This window comes from Labeo rohita, chromosome 3 (genome assembly GCF_022985175.1).
Source record: "Labeo rohita strain BAU-BD-2019 chromosome 3, IGBB_LRoh.1.0, whole genome shotgun sequence".
Taxonomy (NCBI): domain Eukaryota; kingdom Metazoa; phylum Chordata; class Actinopteri; order Cypriniformes; family Cyprinidae; genus Labeo; species Labeo rohita.
The window spans coordinates 17,196,011-17,211,801 of NC_066871.1; the positions used below are offsets into that span (position 1 = coordinate 17,196,011).

The window sequence follows — 15,791 nt, forward strand, 5'->3', positions numbered from 1 at the left end:
AGACGTGTGTGTATGTGTGGTGTAACTGCACGGCAAGTGATGTTTGTGTTCTCCTGACCTAATGAGCTCATGGTGAGCCCAGATCAGAGCAGCACTGCGGATACAAGCGGTGAGGACACGCTACAAATGTCACCAGAGAGAGAGAGAGAGAGAGAGCAAGACAGAAAAAAGAGAAACAGACAGGAGAAAAGATGATGGGATAGCACAGAGCTGTAGACAATCATGATTTTTTGCAAAGGAGGAGGGAGGAGCATAAGAAAATTTGTTCTTACTCCTCTTAGTTTGTTTGATTTATATAAATAAGTCTTATGCAACTTTATACTTTTAATTAAATTCCTTCCTGATCTCATGATGAAAACGAACCTGTGGGAACTTTTTCGCACAATGCAAAAAAACGCATCCAATAAGTTTATATCACCGCAGTTTCCAACAGAGCCAGTAAAACAGCAAGAACTTGTAATTATTTTCATACACAGTTATGATTACCGCTTCATATGTTTCGCTTTCCGGATGTAACAGTCTTGCTCGGTAGCTCTGCCGGCACAGAATTGGACTTGGATGCTGAATCCTTAGGTACGAATCCCATGAAAAACATGACTCACAATGAAAGAGCTGAAAGATGAGAGAGCGAAAAACAAGCTAAAATGGCATGCTTGCAGTTGCGTTTTTACCAGTGTTGCCAAGTCCGTGGTTTTCCCGCCGAATTGAGCTATTTTAACACTGTTCCCCCGGGTTGTTTTTCATGTCCGCGGGTTGAAGCGGCCCCAATAACGTAATATTTAGCCCCTGGAATGCAAATTTTACCAGGGGAACCCTGCCAAAAAACATGTATTTTACCCCGCGGGACGCGTTATTTATTTTTTTTTGGATGGGCACTACTTTTGGACTTTTGGGGGGGGGGAAACGAGCAATCTTTTAGCGCCACTCAGTGGACATTTCTGTTGAAAACTGCATTGATATGTACCTATTGGTGCATATTTCATGAAAAGGTTTCCACAGATACGTTTTCGTCATAAGATCAGGTTGTTGAAATCAGTCTATATTCTTATAATGTCCACACCACCTATCCTCCTGCAGTACATCACTTCTGAATGACCCTTTATTCCAGTATGCATGTTAGCTGTAGCCTCTCCGTCTCTCTCTTGCACATCAAATTCGCTCATTCATTCTATTTAGTTTGTAATTTGAGAACTAGGACTGAACGCAGAGGTGCTAATAGGTTGGCTTAGACAGATATTGCCACTTGACCTACAATCCACAAGCTTGATTGATCATCCATAGTAGCTCAGTTAGCATTACTGCTAACACACACCGCTGGGTCTCATGTGCTGTTATTGGTAGTTTAACGCATGGTGGGTGTTGTGAAGAATGTGAAGGAGGTATGTGTGGCAAAAACATTTATCATGTGACGTGCTCTGTCAAATCAGCAGTGAACTGATTCTCAGCTCTGTCATATTCTAAGTCGTACTCCATTTTGACTGAAGAGGGTAAAAGTGTATGTAGGTGTGCTCAGTGTGTTTTGAAGTGCGCAGTCGTGTCGTTCTATAAACCTGGTGCCTTTTCCAATACATTTGTATAAGATTTTAAATGTCTTGTTAGACAAATAAATAGTTTTGTGTCTTCTCAAAGCAGCTCAAGGTTAATGTAACATTAACAAGGACATATAATTATAAGAAAAGGTAACAGGGTTGAATTGTTGGACAAAAATTGTTAAAGGGTTAGTTCACCCAAAAATAAAAATTCCACTATTTATTACATGTCGTTCCAAACCTGTAAGACCTTCGTTCATCGTCAGAACTCAAATTAATATATTTTTGATGAAATCCAAGAACTTTCTGACCCAGACAGCAACACAACTGATACGTTCAAGGCCTAGAAAAGTAGTAAGGACATCAATAAAATAGATGTGACATCAGTGGTTTAACCTTAATTTTATGAAGCTACGAGAATACTTTCTGTCTGTAAAGTAAACAAAAATAACAACTTTATTCAACGATCTCTTTTCCTCCGTGTCAGTCTTCGATATGCATTCATGTCGCAAGCGTGTGGTGCTGCTAGCGGAGGAGACAGTGTGCTGACATATTATAAATTATTTTGAATTATTTTAAAAAGGAAAATATGATGGTAACAGAGTTGACAAGTAACCTGATTACACAAGTCCCATTAGTACATAGTCAATTAAAATCTTAAAATATATGAAGAGTGAATAAAGATAAGATGCTAATTTATATTGTTAATTAATACTACTGCTATTAGCATTACTGTAAATATATTGTAAACTGTAAATAAAATATTATTTGATTGTTTTTTATTACAAGAAAATACTATTTCAGTTTTTCTACTTAAAAATATACAATTTAGTTCAATGTTTAACTTGCGTTTTTATTGTTAGTAAAAGTTTCTAGCAATTTATGAGTGAAAATAGTTTCTACACCAGTTTTTTTTTCAGTGTACTACTACTAATAATAACAACAACAAAAACAACTATTAATAATAATAATAATAATAATAATAATAATTCCTAATTATCATTAATTATGTTAATATATTTGCTAATTATAAAAATTATAAAATTATATTATTTATATTAAATTATAAAAAAAAAAAAAAAAAAAAAGAAAAAAAATGGTTAGAAATTGTCTGTATTACACTATATTATGGTTATGGTGTATTTTGTAAGGGTACAAGCTTATACTGTTAAAAAAAACAACCAAAAAAAAAAAAAAAAAACTAAAAGCAACATTTTAGGTTTTATGGATCTAAAAAACATATTTCATTAAAGGAGAAGTCCACTTCCAGAACAACAATTTACAAAAAATTTACTCACCCCCTTGTCATCCAAGATGTTCATGTCTTTCTTTCTTCAATCGTAAAGAAATGGTTTTTTGAGGAAAACATTTCAGCATTTTTCTTCATATAATGGACTGATATGGTGCCCTGAACTTCCAAAAAGAAGTTTAAATGCGGCTTCAAACGATCCCAAATGTGGTTGTAAACAATCACAGCTGAGGAAGAAGGGTCTTATCTAGCAAAACGATCGGTTATTTGCATTTAAAAAGTACAATTTATACACTTTTTAATGCCAAACGCTCGTCTTGTCTTACTCTGCTTGGACTGTTTTTGTTCCGGTTCATGACAGTTAGTGTATGTCGAAAAACTCCCATCTCATGTTCTCCCTCAACTTCAAAATCATTTATATCACTGTTTTACCTTTTTGTTGAGGGTGTTTGATCTTCTTTGCATGTTCACGTTACAAAGACTGGGTCGGTACTTCTGCAGCAATGTAGGATGATTTTGAAATGATTTTTGAAGTTGAGGGAGAAAATACGATTGTAGTTTTTCGACATACCCTAACTGTCTTGAGCCAGAATACACAGAGTTCATGGAGAGAAAGGCAAGATGAGCGTTTGAAAGTAAAAAGTATTTAAATTGTATATTGTAATGAAAATAACCGATCGTTTTGCTAGATAAGACCCTTCTTCCTTGGCTGGGATTGTTTACAACCGCATTTTGGATCGTTTGAAGCCGCATTTAAACTGCATTTTGGAAAGTTCAAAATCAGGGCACCATATCAGTCCATTATATGGAGAAAAATGCTGAAATGTTCTACTCAAATAACATAATTTCTTTACGACTGAAGAAAGAAAGACATAAACATCTTGGATGACAAGGGGGTGAGTACATTATATGTGAATCTTTGTTTTGGAAGTGGACTTCTCCTTTAACTGACATAATGTTAATATATATTAACGTTTCAAAGCACTGAAATTTGTTTAGTACCTTTACAATACGCTGATAACAACCAAAAGCAGGTGGTGGTGATGAGAAAGTCACATGAGGAACCAAAGCTCATCACAAGCAGCTTTTCCACAAGCTGAGAAAGAAAATACTAATATATATATAGAAGCTACACAGTGTCATTTAATGAAATACTAAACACCATCAGTGTAACACGCACTACTGAAATAGAAACATTCATTTAACAGCATTAGATGTAACATACAACCAAAATGAGCATAACTGGTAAGAAAAAACTAAGAAGAAACAATTATTTCAACAACAACAACAACAAAAAAAAAAACATCAAATGTGAAATGTAACAGTTTTTTCACTGTAAATTATATGTTCTTTCTCACATCTAAAAACTGTATTTTACTGTAAAATTGCTTGAAAAAATATCCATTACAGTCCATTACAGTTTTTCACCATATATAGTAAGGGAACATACCATTAACCAGTTAATTAGTTTTTACTGTAGCATATTTAGTCTTTTACTGTTAAAATCACAATCATTTTTAACAGTGTAGGTGTTAGTTGTTATGCGTGTATACCATGTCTTCTCTGTCTATACAGTAAATGTGTTTATATGTGTACATACAGAATGAGATTCTCCCGTTTGATCTTTGTGAGACTGTGTGTGTGTGTAAATGGGTCAGAGGGTGTGTTGGCTGCAGTAGGGAGGAGAGCTATAGCCCTGTTTGCTTGCTGCAGCCATTTTCTTTTCTCACTCCATTCTGAGTCTTTATCATGTGCACAGTGATGTTTTGATGTAGGTTGAGCAGTTGTCCTGTTTAACAGATGTAAGATGACATTTGTTTATATGAAAAACAAGTACATAATAAGCAAGTGTAAAGAAAGAAAGGGAAGCGAGTAAGAGGAACCGAGAAAGAGAGCGAGAGCAGCTGCTGTGGCTGGTGGAATGAACTGCAGTGTGATATTGGGTTTGTCTTTCCATGTTTCCTAGGGTTTAGCGAGGAAGAGAAAGGGAAAGATGCAACTGGAGAAAGCAATAGGTTGGAAACAAGCATTGGCTTGTGTGTGTATATGTGTGAGAGAGAGAGGACAGAGAGAGAGAGTGGAGAAACGGAGCAAGCCAATGAGAGCAGTCTGTGCAGGAGCTGCTGCAGTAACCTGTTTTTCACTACTGCAGATGATCAATCATCCAGCAAAGCCTTGAGACACAAGAACTCTCTCTCTCTTTCTCTCTCCTCACACGCTGATATTCTCTCTCTCTTCACAGCTGTTCTCTCTTTGCTGTGGTAGGTAAATGGCGGATGTGTCTTTCAGTTGAGGAGTACTTTGAAGATGAAATGATATGTCCCCTCTCAACACCTCAGCCCTGGTCCTTTGATATATCCTAACACGCATTGATAGCCCTTTCTCTTTTTCCTCTTTTTCTTTTTGTCTTTATTTTCTAATAGAATATGCTAAAAACACATCAAAATTTCATGTAAAACAGCTGCAACATCAAGCAAAGAGTGCACAAATACACCATCTACACACAGACAGTATGTCAAAAAATCCTAAAGGATTCCAATAAGAGAATTGTACAGGATTCTAATTAGAATTTCTGTCATATTTTGGAACCATTCCTGTAAGATTCCTATCTAGGACTTTCTGTACAAATGATTTGGTTCTTATCCTGCTCATTTTATTTGCAGCAGCTTGTTTACTGAAGACAATGTACATAAAAGGGAATCATTTACATAGGACGCCAATGGATCCCAGTAAAAAAAAAAATAAAAAAATACAGATACATTAGCTGAAATGCAGCTTTTTTAAAAAATTTCAAAAATATGTCATTCCTGACTGAGGTTGCATCCAAAAGTATTGTCAAATTACACTGCCCTCCAAAAGTTTGGAAACGCCCTAGAAAAGTGGGGTTTTGGACAATATTGGCATGAATCCTTTTTAATTTGTGATCCTTTTTAAGTCTGCGCTGATAAGAGACAACACAAACTACGAAACCATATTTTATTACATAAACAGTTTATACATAGAAAGAACTTAAATTTTTGATGCAGCTTTTACAGCTCTGCATAATCTGGGCCTAAATTCATTGTATTGTAAACTTAATTGGCAATCAATTGTTGAAGCTATTAAGGTGTGCTGACCCAAAAATCTTTTAAAAACCTGGGCCAAGTTTAAACCAATACCAGGCTTCACAGCTGGCGAAGGGGCATGTCTGACTTTGACATGTATATATTGCCATTATTATGTAATGAAAATGAAAATGATTATTGCTGGTCTTTAATGATAATGTGAAGTTACTTTAATGTATTTGCACCAAAAAATGATAAGGATTTATGCTGATATCGTCCAAAACCGCACTTTGCCAGGGGTGTTTCCAAACTTTTGGAAGGCAGTGTAATTATAATCACAAAACTGTTCAATCACTTCTCTGCTGATTCTATGCTTTATTTAAACCAGGCAATTAATTTTTCCAGTTTAAAGGCATTAACAATATTTACCACAGTTAATGCAGGAGTGGGGCTAGGGTTGCCACCCCACTCACGACTGCTGCTCTGTCTCTTTTTTTCTTGACAAGAATTGCATGTTTTTAGATGCAGAATGTCTTTACGACCACATCAAAAGTGAGACTTCTCAGACGCAAACTTCAACTTCACTTTAGCGCCAGGTACTAGTCAAACAAGTATGGAAAAGTACAGATGACGAGGGAACTTTAGTGGAACAACAGTGAACTGTGGTCAGATGAGATGTTGTTAGGTCATATGTCAGTAAAAATGAATTTACCTGTTCTGTCAGCCGTTATACTGTGCTTGTAGCACACACGCTTCAGTTGCACGTACAAATATGGTGGCACACGCTGTAGCATGTATCATTTCATATTAAAACGAATGAAACTACAAGCATACGTGTCAGATCCGCGTCACGTTCAGCAGTGGCAGCTCTTAAAGTGATAGCAGCCAAATAACCTAATAACCCAGCTGCTAATGTCTATTAATCAAAAAACTAAAGAAAAAACAGGAAAATAATATTTTTTTAGCTTTAAGGATTCATCTATATTTAATTTAGTATTTAGTGTTTGATAACTTGTGTTTCTGTATATATCCCACTTGCTGAAGGCCACAGGTAAATAATGGGTTTATGTAAAGACTGTTCTAAATTCACTTAAATTAAAAGTTGTTATGCTGATAAATGTTAAAATTTATAGCTCTCAATTATACTGTAATGCTGAATGGCTAGAGTCAATGGTTAAATATTAGAAAAAAAGAACCAAAATCCTAGAAACATCAATAATATTGGTATCAATGACACTTCAGTCATAAAAAATACTCAACGAATATTGAAAATATACTGTCATATGTTGTTTCTACATTAATTTGAAGATTGAATGTTAAATTATTGCAATATAAAAGTATATATAAAAACTTTAATGTTGGGTGGGATTAATCACGATTAATTTCAGAAAAATGTGTGATTAATTAGTTTTTTTTTAATCGATTGACAACACTGATTTATATATCTCATATTTAATGTTTACAAATATTTAGTTGAACATATTCAGTTTAACGTTGATTCTTAAAATTGACTTTTTCAAACAAAATATGTGACTCTGGACCAGAAAACCAGTCATAAGATTCAATTTTGAAATTTATACATCATTGGAAAGCTGAATAAATAAGCTGTCGATTGATGTTTGTTTGTTAGAATTGATGATGTTTGTTAGGATAGGACAATATTTGGCTGAGATACAACTATTTGAAAGAATACAACTATTCTGAGGGTGCAAAAAATCTAAATACTGAGAAAATCGCTTTAAAAGTTGTTCAGATGAAGTTCATAGCAATGCATATTACTAATCAAAAATAAGTTTTGATATACTTACGGTAATAAATTTACAAAATATCTACATGGAACATGATCTTTACTTAATATCCTAATGATTCAATAATTTTGACCCATACAATGTATTGTTGGCTATTGCTAAAAATATACCTGTGCTACTTAAGACTAGTTTTGTGGTCCAAAATCACATATTATGCAGTTTATCACACATATGTATTATACGCCACCATTAGGGTCCATTGATGGCACTAACTTGTTTTAACCAGGGAATTTATTAGTGTTAAATTCACCTTACCTAAAGTCAGTGCTGATGGCCTCATTGCGCTTCGGGTGTCCCAAGTTCGAGTCCTGGCTCGTGGACCTTTCCCGATCCCATCCCTTCTCTCTCGCCCACTTTGCTTCCTGTCAACCTACTGTCTTATCTAAATAAAAAGCATAAATTGCCAAAAAATATGAAAAAAATAAATAAATAAATAAATTCACCTCACCTAGTCATCTGTGTAATATGTGTGCGTATACCTGGTATTCCTAATATTATGGGGACCAAATGTTCCAACAATGATAGTAATACCAGTCTTTTTTGACCTTGTGGACATGTCCCCATGAGGAAAACAGCTTGTAAATCATACAGAATGAAGTTTTTTTTTTTTTGCTTTCTAATCTAAAATAGCAGAAATATTTTATGTAAGGCTTAGGTTTAGGGTTATGGGGATAGAAAATATAGTTTGTACAGAATAATAACCATTACGTCTATGGAATGTCCCCAAAAACATGGAAGTGTGACTGTGTTTTACCTTATGTAGATTCACAGATAAATAGGACAAAAAGGACACTAAAATGCTCCTTCAGGGCAGGAAATTTAAACAATCAGAATCATTTGAGGAACCGACTGAGTGACTGTTCTTGTTTATGCACATGTGAGTGTATTTCTGTGAAATCCTGTAGAATGTTTTAGTTGATATTTCTGCATATAGAGATAATGTATACTGTGTCTGTTTAATATTCCAGAAACAATATCTGAATGTATATTAAATAGATTGCAAAGCGTGTGAATGTTGTATGTTTATAAATCCATCAAACCCCATCCTTTTGCCTTGTTAGCGCAGTGATGCTGAGATTCTATCAATGAGAAATGGCTCTTGTTCCCATGGAAACAGTTATGAATGAGAAGGCCCCAGTAACCGTAGAAACTGTCTGAATGAGGAATTGCCGGTTGCTATGGGGATATGGTGTATTGTGAGGAAGTGCATGGTGAGAGTCATCCTCATCGGCTCTCTAAACAAACAAAAAAAGCTTGAATGTATTTTTGACTTCGCTGTTGGTACAGTATTTGTGGAGTATCGCTAACCGAGCGGTGGTGCTTTGACTAGTAGCAGCGCTGACCTACATTTACATCCACTGTTACAAAAACACTGCCACTTTCCCTCTGTTTTTTCCTCTCAATCCCAGCCGTACACACATTCTCCCACACTCACAGTGTGTGTCTGGGATTGTGCTGAGATGGATTGGCAGATGCCTCCCAGTGGGCTGCCCCCTGTCAATGCAGTGTAAACACCTGTGAGTCCTCCTCTGTATCCCATAAACCCAATCTGCCAGCTTCTTTGGGGGCTCGACTGGAGCCCACACACCCACCGTTCACCTACCTAAACCTCCCAAGATCAAAACAGCAAGGCATCTCTCTCAGCACATCCAGTCTAGTGGAAAGAACAGACACTTTATGTAGCTGTACAGCAGGGGTCTTACTTAGATTACCTGGGGGCCTAGGTGGGCCTAGCTAGGTGTTTTTATTTTATTTTATTTTATTTTATTTTAGAACATTTTTTTTTTATGAACAACATGTAGGCTTTCAGTTAAATTTATTACTTTATTGTTTGTATGTCTGGTTTGGCTGTGTGTCTGCCTCTTCTTCTTTTATTAGGGTCATTAAAAATGTTAAATGATTAGTTCAATTCCAGAATAAAAATTTCCTTATAGTTTACTCACTCCCACGATGTTCATGTCTTTCCTTCTTCAGTCGAAAAGAAATTAAGGTTATTAAGGAAAACATTGCAGGATTTTTCTCTGTATAGTGGACTTCAGTGGTGGCCAGTGGATTGAAGGTCCAAACTGCAGTGTTAATGCAGCTTCAAAGGGCTCTACGCAATCCCAGCCGAGGAAAAAGGATCTTACCCAGCAACAAGATTAGCCTTTTTCTAAAAAAAAAAAAATAAAATGAAATAAAATAATATTTTTTTGCCACAAATGCTCATCTTGCACAAGCTGTGCGATGCGCATGAGTGTCTTCACACATTACACTTCACAAAGAATAATTAGCCAATATAACTATTGGCATTTCATTGAAAAGAAGATGATGTTCTTGTTTCTTTATGAGAAGTGGTTTCATTTAATTTTAATAAAAAGGCATGTTGCATGTCACAGCAGTTAAATCAGTGTCTATCTTGTTAGAACCTTATTATTAAACCTATACAAACCTATGGTAATTTTAGAGAAATGCTTTATAAATGCATTACATGAACTAAACTGTTAGATTTTAGCTGACTAAATATACTGTAGTTTTAGTCGACTAAAACTAGACTAAAAGTAAAACAATTCAGATGGCTAAAATACGACAAACTAAATGGCATTTTAGTCAAAAGACTATGACTAAAACTAAATCAATATTTGCTGTCAACTTCAGAATCATCTAACTTCATTGTTTCACCTTTTTGTAATGAGTGTTTGACTTTCTTTGCACGTTTGCTTTGTAAACACTGAGTAGGTACTTCCGCCTACATCAAGTGTGAGCTTTCCAATGTGACTACGTAATGTGTGAAGCCGTGGATGCAGAACTAATGCAAGACAAGCATTTGTGGTTAAAAATTACATATATATGCTTTATTTGTTTCACAAAATGACTGATTGTTTTGCTAGATAAGACCTTTATGGGAGGTTTTCCGCATACCCTAACATGGGGAAAAAAAAAAAAGTTTAGGCAGAGTAAGACAAGACAAGCATTTGACAATAAAAAGTATATAAGTTGTATTATTTTTATGAAAAATAGCGTTTCACTAGATAAGACCCTTCTTCCTCAGCAAGGGGGTGAGTAAATCTTTGTTCTGGAAGTGAACTTCTCCTTTAAATGCAGCTTTAAATGGCTCTAAACGATCCCAGCTGAGGAATAAGGGTCTTATCAAGCAAAACAATCGATCATTTTCTAAACAAACTGACAATTTATATACTTTTTAACCTCAAATGCTTGTCTTGTCTCTGTGATGCGTATGTGTAGTCTGTGTAATCCGGGTCTATACAGTAAGGGTAGGCCGAAAAACTTTCATCACGTTTTCTTCTTCAATGTCAGAATCACTGTTTTACCTTTTTTTTTTTTTTTTTTTTTTTTTGTAAAGGGCGCTTGACCTTCTTTGCATGTTCACTTTGTAAACACTGGGTCGGTACTTCTGCAGTGATATAGGACGATTTTGAAGTTGGGGAAGAAAACGAGATGGGAGTTTTTCAACCTACCTTAACTGGATTTACCATATTGACTGCATTGAGTTCACGCAGACAAGACGAGCGTTTGAGGTTAAAAAGTATATAAACTGTCAGTTTGTTTAGAAAATGACAGATCGTTTTGCTAGATAAGACCCTTCTTCCTCGGCTGGGATCGTGCTGCATTTTGGAAGTTCAAACTTAGGGGCATTTTTTCCTCAAGAAATATAATTTCTTATCGACTGAAGAAAGAAAGACATGAACATCTTGGATGACAAGGGGGTGAGTACATTATCTGTAAACTTTTGTTCTGGAAGTGAACTTCCCTTTTAATAAACATTTCAAATATATAACAAAAAAATAAGGGTTTGGAACAGGTTAGGAACAGGGTTATGAATCAAAAGTATGATATGCTCATTATAAAACAGTAGAAGTCAATGAAAAGTCCCCACCCTCATAGAAAAAACAAGTACTTGAGCGTGTTAGAGAACTGGAGAGAAAGTGTTGTATAATAAGTCAGGTACAGCTGACAGTGGTGGCTCTCAAACTGCAGCTCTATAAATAGACGAGGAGAGATGGGAATAAATCAGCCAGTCAGCATCTTCCTCTCACTCTCATCCAGCTCCTCCCCTTTCTCTGTTGCCTCTTCCTCCTCCAACCCCCTTTGGCTCTTTTTCTTCACCTCCTCCCCTTTTGCTCTGTGCATTTTCTCTCTCTCTCTCTCTCTCCTGCTTTCTTTCTCATTTGGCTTTCTGTCCATCCTGAGTAATTTACATTAATATTAACTGCATAACCAGTCTTCCTTCAGCCTCTCCTTTGTCCTTTGCTTTTTTTTCTGTGCTTTTTTGCTTTTAGTTTGTTCTGTTGAACACAAGCTGATTCGTTTAACAGTTGACACTCATATCAAAGCTGTTTTAGACAGGTTGTAATATGTCAAGGGTCATTTTCCTAGATGTCATCATGCCCAGTGAACGTGATTTAGTTTGTTAGCAGTCTCCAGAAACACGTGGTGATGAAACTGATATTTTACTGCTGCAACTGTGCGTATGAATGTTGATTAAAATTCCTGTGTCATATGTTTCACTAGCAGCGGTGCTGTATCGATTCAGATGGATTCGCGTCTTTGTTCTTCTCTGCATGTTATCACTGAAGAGAATCAGTTTCCAGTGACTTTCCTGCACAAATAAAGGTCATATGAATACAAAGCAGCGGTATCCACATTTATCTCTATTCTCTGCACATGGACCTCTGACATTCACTTTGTGGGGGGACGGGCAGTGTGTGCCATCCTCTCTGAAACCATTAGTGCCCACTGCTTATTTTCTTTGAGTCCACAGTCTAGGATTCACACACTGTCGAGTAGATGTCTGACTATGGGGAGTGTTAATACTGTCATTTAGCATTTTCACTTCATCAGTGTTCAGTGTGCATTGGTTTAGTCTGGATGCAAATACGTTTACTTGAGCTCGGGTTAACTTAAAGGAACATTCCACTTTTTTTTGAAAATAGGCACATTTTCCAACTCCCCTAGAGTTAAACAGTTGAGTTTTACCGTTTTCGAATCCATTCAGCCGATCTCCAGGTCTGGTGGTAGCACTTTTAGCATAGATCATTGAATCTGATTAGACCGTTAGCATCTTGCTCAGAAATGACCAAAGATTTTCGATATTTTTCCTATTTAAAACTTGACTCTCTCTGCATCTACACAAACTTAGTGCCAGTCACTTTCAGGCACTGCATAATATTATTGCACCTGCTGCACCCATGGTACGGCAGCAAAGGTCCTTGATTATTACGCCAGAATGAGAGTATAGTTCCTAGACATATCGGTCTAGAAAATCACAGCTTTTGATTTTCCATCAGTCTTAGTACACAATGTAGCTACAGAAGAGTCAAGTTTTAAATAGGAAAAATATTGTCATTATATGTGGTAATTTTTGAGCGAGATGCTGTCAGTCTAATCAGATTCAATGATCTACGCTAAGCTATGCTAAAAGTGCTACCGTCAGACCCGGAGATCGGCTGAATGGATTCAAAAACGGTAAAGCTCAACTGTTTAACTCTAGGGGAGTTGGACAATGAGCCTATTTTCAAAAAAAGTGGAGTGTTCCTTTAAATGATTACTCTACTTCCAGAAAAAAAAATCCCTCATGTCATCCAAGATATTCATGTTTTTCTTTCTTCAGTCGCAAAGAAATTAAAGTTTTTGAGGAAAACATTCCAGGATTTTTCTCCATATAGTGGACTTTAATGGTGCTCAACAGATTGAAGGTTAAAAATGCAGTTTCAGTGCAGCTTCAAAGGGCTATAAACGATCCCAACGTTATAAGGGTCTTATCTAGCAAAATTTAGAGCCCTTTGAAGCTGCATTTAAACTGACTTTTTAGCCTTCAGCCTGATCACCACTGAAGTCCACTATGTGGAGAAAAATCTAGAAATGGTTCCTCAAAAATCTTAATTTCTTTGCGACTGAAGAAAGAAAGACATGAACATCTTGGATGACATGAGAGTAAATTATCAGGAAATTTTTATTTTGGAAGGGGAATAATCACTTAAGCGCTTTTGTCTGCCTTTACACCTGCTTTTCTCAATTCAAAAAAGCAAAGTTGTCACCAAAAGCAAGTCCTGTATGAGTACAGGACTGCTGTTTACCACAATATCCCAGGTTAAACGTTGACTGACTTTTTCTTTTCTTGTCTCTCCAGAATCCTGTCCACAGTGGGCTCAGACTTTGATCTGAGGACGCTGCGTGCTGTTCGAGTGTTGAGACCCCTCAAACTGGTGTCTGGGATTCCCAGTGAGTAACATATTTTGTCTTTTATTATAGGGGTTATTATAATTTGTGTAGGCTACAGCAAATGTTCTGTATTCTTTAGTTTGTACTGTAAATCAGTGCTGTGTTAAGCAGTGTTTAGTACAAGCCGTGGGTGAAATGTATAGAAGCCCGTTACCACCCTTAAATAAAAAAAGGTCATTGCAAGTTTTTTTCTCAGAATTGTGCAATACAAACTCGCAATAGTGACTTTTTTTTTTCAGAATATAAAATCAAAATTGACTTTTTTCTTGCAATTCCGTTTATATAGCACAATTCTGATGTTTTTCTCCTAATTCTGACTATTGTTTTTCTCAGCATTGTGTGATATAAACTCAAAACTGCGAGTTCTAAAGTCAGAATAGATGGATATAAACTCGCAATTGCGAGAAATCAGAACTGTGAGATAAAAACTTGCAGTTGTGACTTTTTTCTTGCAAATGCAGGTTTGTGTCTTGCAGTTCTCACTTTTTCCTTGCAATTCTGATGTTTTTTTAGAATTGCGTGATATACGTACAATTGTGAGAAATAAAGTCAGAATAGTGGAATATAAACTTGCAATTGCGAGAAGTAAAGTCAGAATTGTGAGATAAAAACTTGCAATTGTGACTTTTTCTCACAAACGCGGATTTGTGTCCTGCAATTGTGTCTTTTTCTTGCAATTCTGTGTTCATATCTTACAATTCTGTCGTTTTCTCTCATAATTCTGACTTTTTTTCTTATAATTGTGAGAGATAAAATTGCGAGTTATTGAGTCCATTTCTGAGGTGGAAAAAAGACTGATGTGTTCTTAGAATTGCGGGTTTATATCTCACAATTTTGAGAAAAAAGTCACGTTTGTGAGTTATCTCACAGTTCAGACTTTATTTCTCAGAACTGTGAATGTATTTCTCAGAATTGCATGTTTATATCTCACAATTCTGACTTTATAACCCACAATTGTGAGTTGATATCTCACAATTCTGATAAAAAAGTCAGAATTGCAAGATGTAAACTTGCAATTGAAAGAAAGAAAGTCCTGATGAGATAAAAAGTCATAATTACCCTTTTTTATTTTTTATTCAGTGGCAGAAACGGGCTTCCATAGAAATGGGTGATTTGTCAGACTTCCAAAAAGAACAAATCTTGGGAGCTCTGTACAGGAGCTTCTGTAACCCTAACATTCTAATTTTTGGTGTTTTAGAAACAAAAATATTTATAATCATGACTGCGTAAAACACAAGGCATGATAAGACTTTATCAACAAAGAAAAATAGTGAGTGAAAACTGAAAGTGGGACTGTTGAACACTAAGAAGGATTGCAAGCAAAAAATACAGAACTACTGAAGCAAAGTGACAGCAAACCTCAGTATTCACCTTGAAGACCCTGTATCCACAAAAACCAACCACAGGGAACTTCACAAAGTCAACATCCATGAAATAACTGTAATTGCTAAAACTTTAATCAATGCCAATACTAAAATGCAAAAATGATGGTGTCATGATCATAAAATCTGGACAGTTGGAGCACTAAAACAAATTTCAACAACAGGCTATTTTAATCACTTAAATATTCTGTTTTCCAAATGTGATTTCTACCTGATCTTCATAATCTTCATAATGAACAAAACAAAAAAACAAAACAAAAAAAATGCCTTCATTGAATGCATCACACTAGGTTTGATCTAATTGAAGACATGACCAATTTGATGTTTTTATGCAAATGTGATATTAAGAGCTTGGTTAAAGGGAAGGGATAAATTGCGTTAGGTCCCTCAAATTAAACTATCACATGACCTGAGTCGACAAGAATATAGTGTACTTTTATGATGCTGATGCAGTATATTTGACACAAGATAATTCCCAGTTTACGTTATTCACTTTGTGTCCAAAATACCCTCTGGCACGCTTTGTAATCCAAAAAAATCAAAAAAACAAAAACAAA

General features: G+C 35.8%; 1 protein-coding gene across 7 annotated transcripts in view; it reads left to right on the forward strand.

The window, feature by feature from the left end:
- The window catches only part of cacna1aa (calcium channel, voltage-dependent, P/Q type, alpha 1A subunit, a), a 120,664-nt gene that overhangs the window by 26,822 nt on the left and 78,051 nt on the right, over window positions 1–15,791 (forward strand). For all 7 annotated transcript variants that reach the window (XM_051101011.1, XM_051101012.1, XM_051101013.1 and 4 more), the window contains exon 4: window positions 13,761–13,852. In XM_051101011.1, coding sequence (XP_050956968.1) covers window positions 13,761–13,852 — 92 coding nt within the window. The remainder of the gene's footprint in view (window positions 1–13,760; window positions 13,853–15,791) is intronic.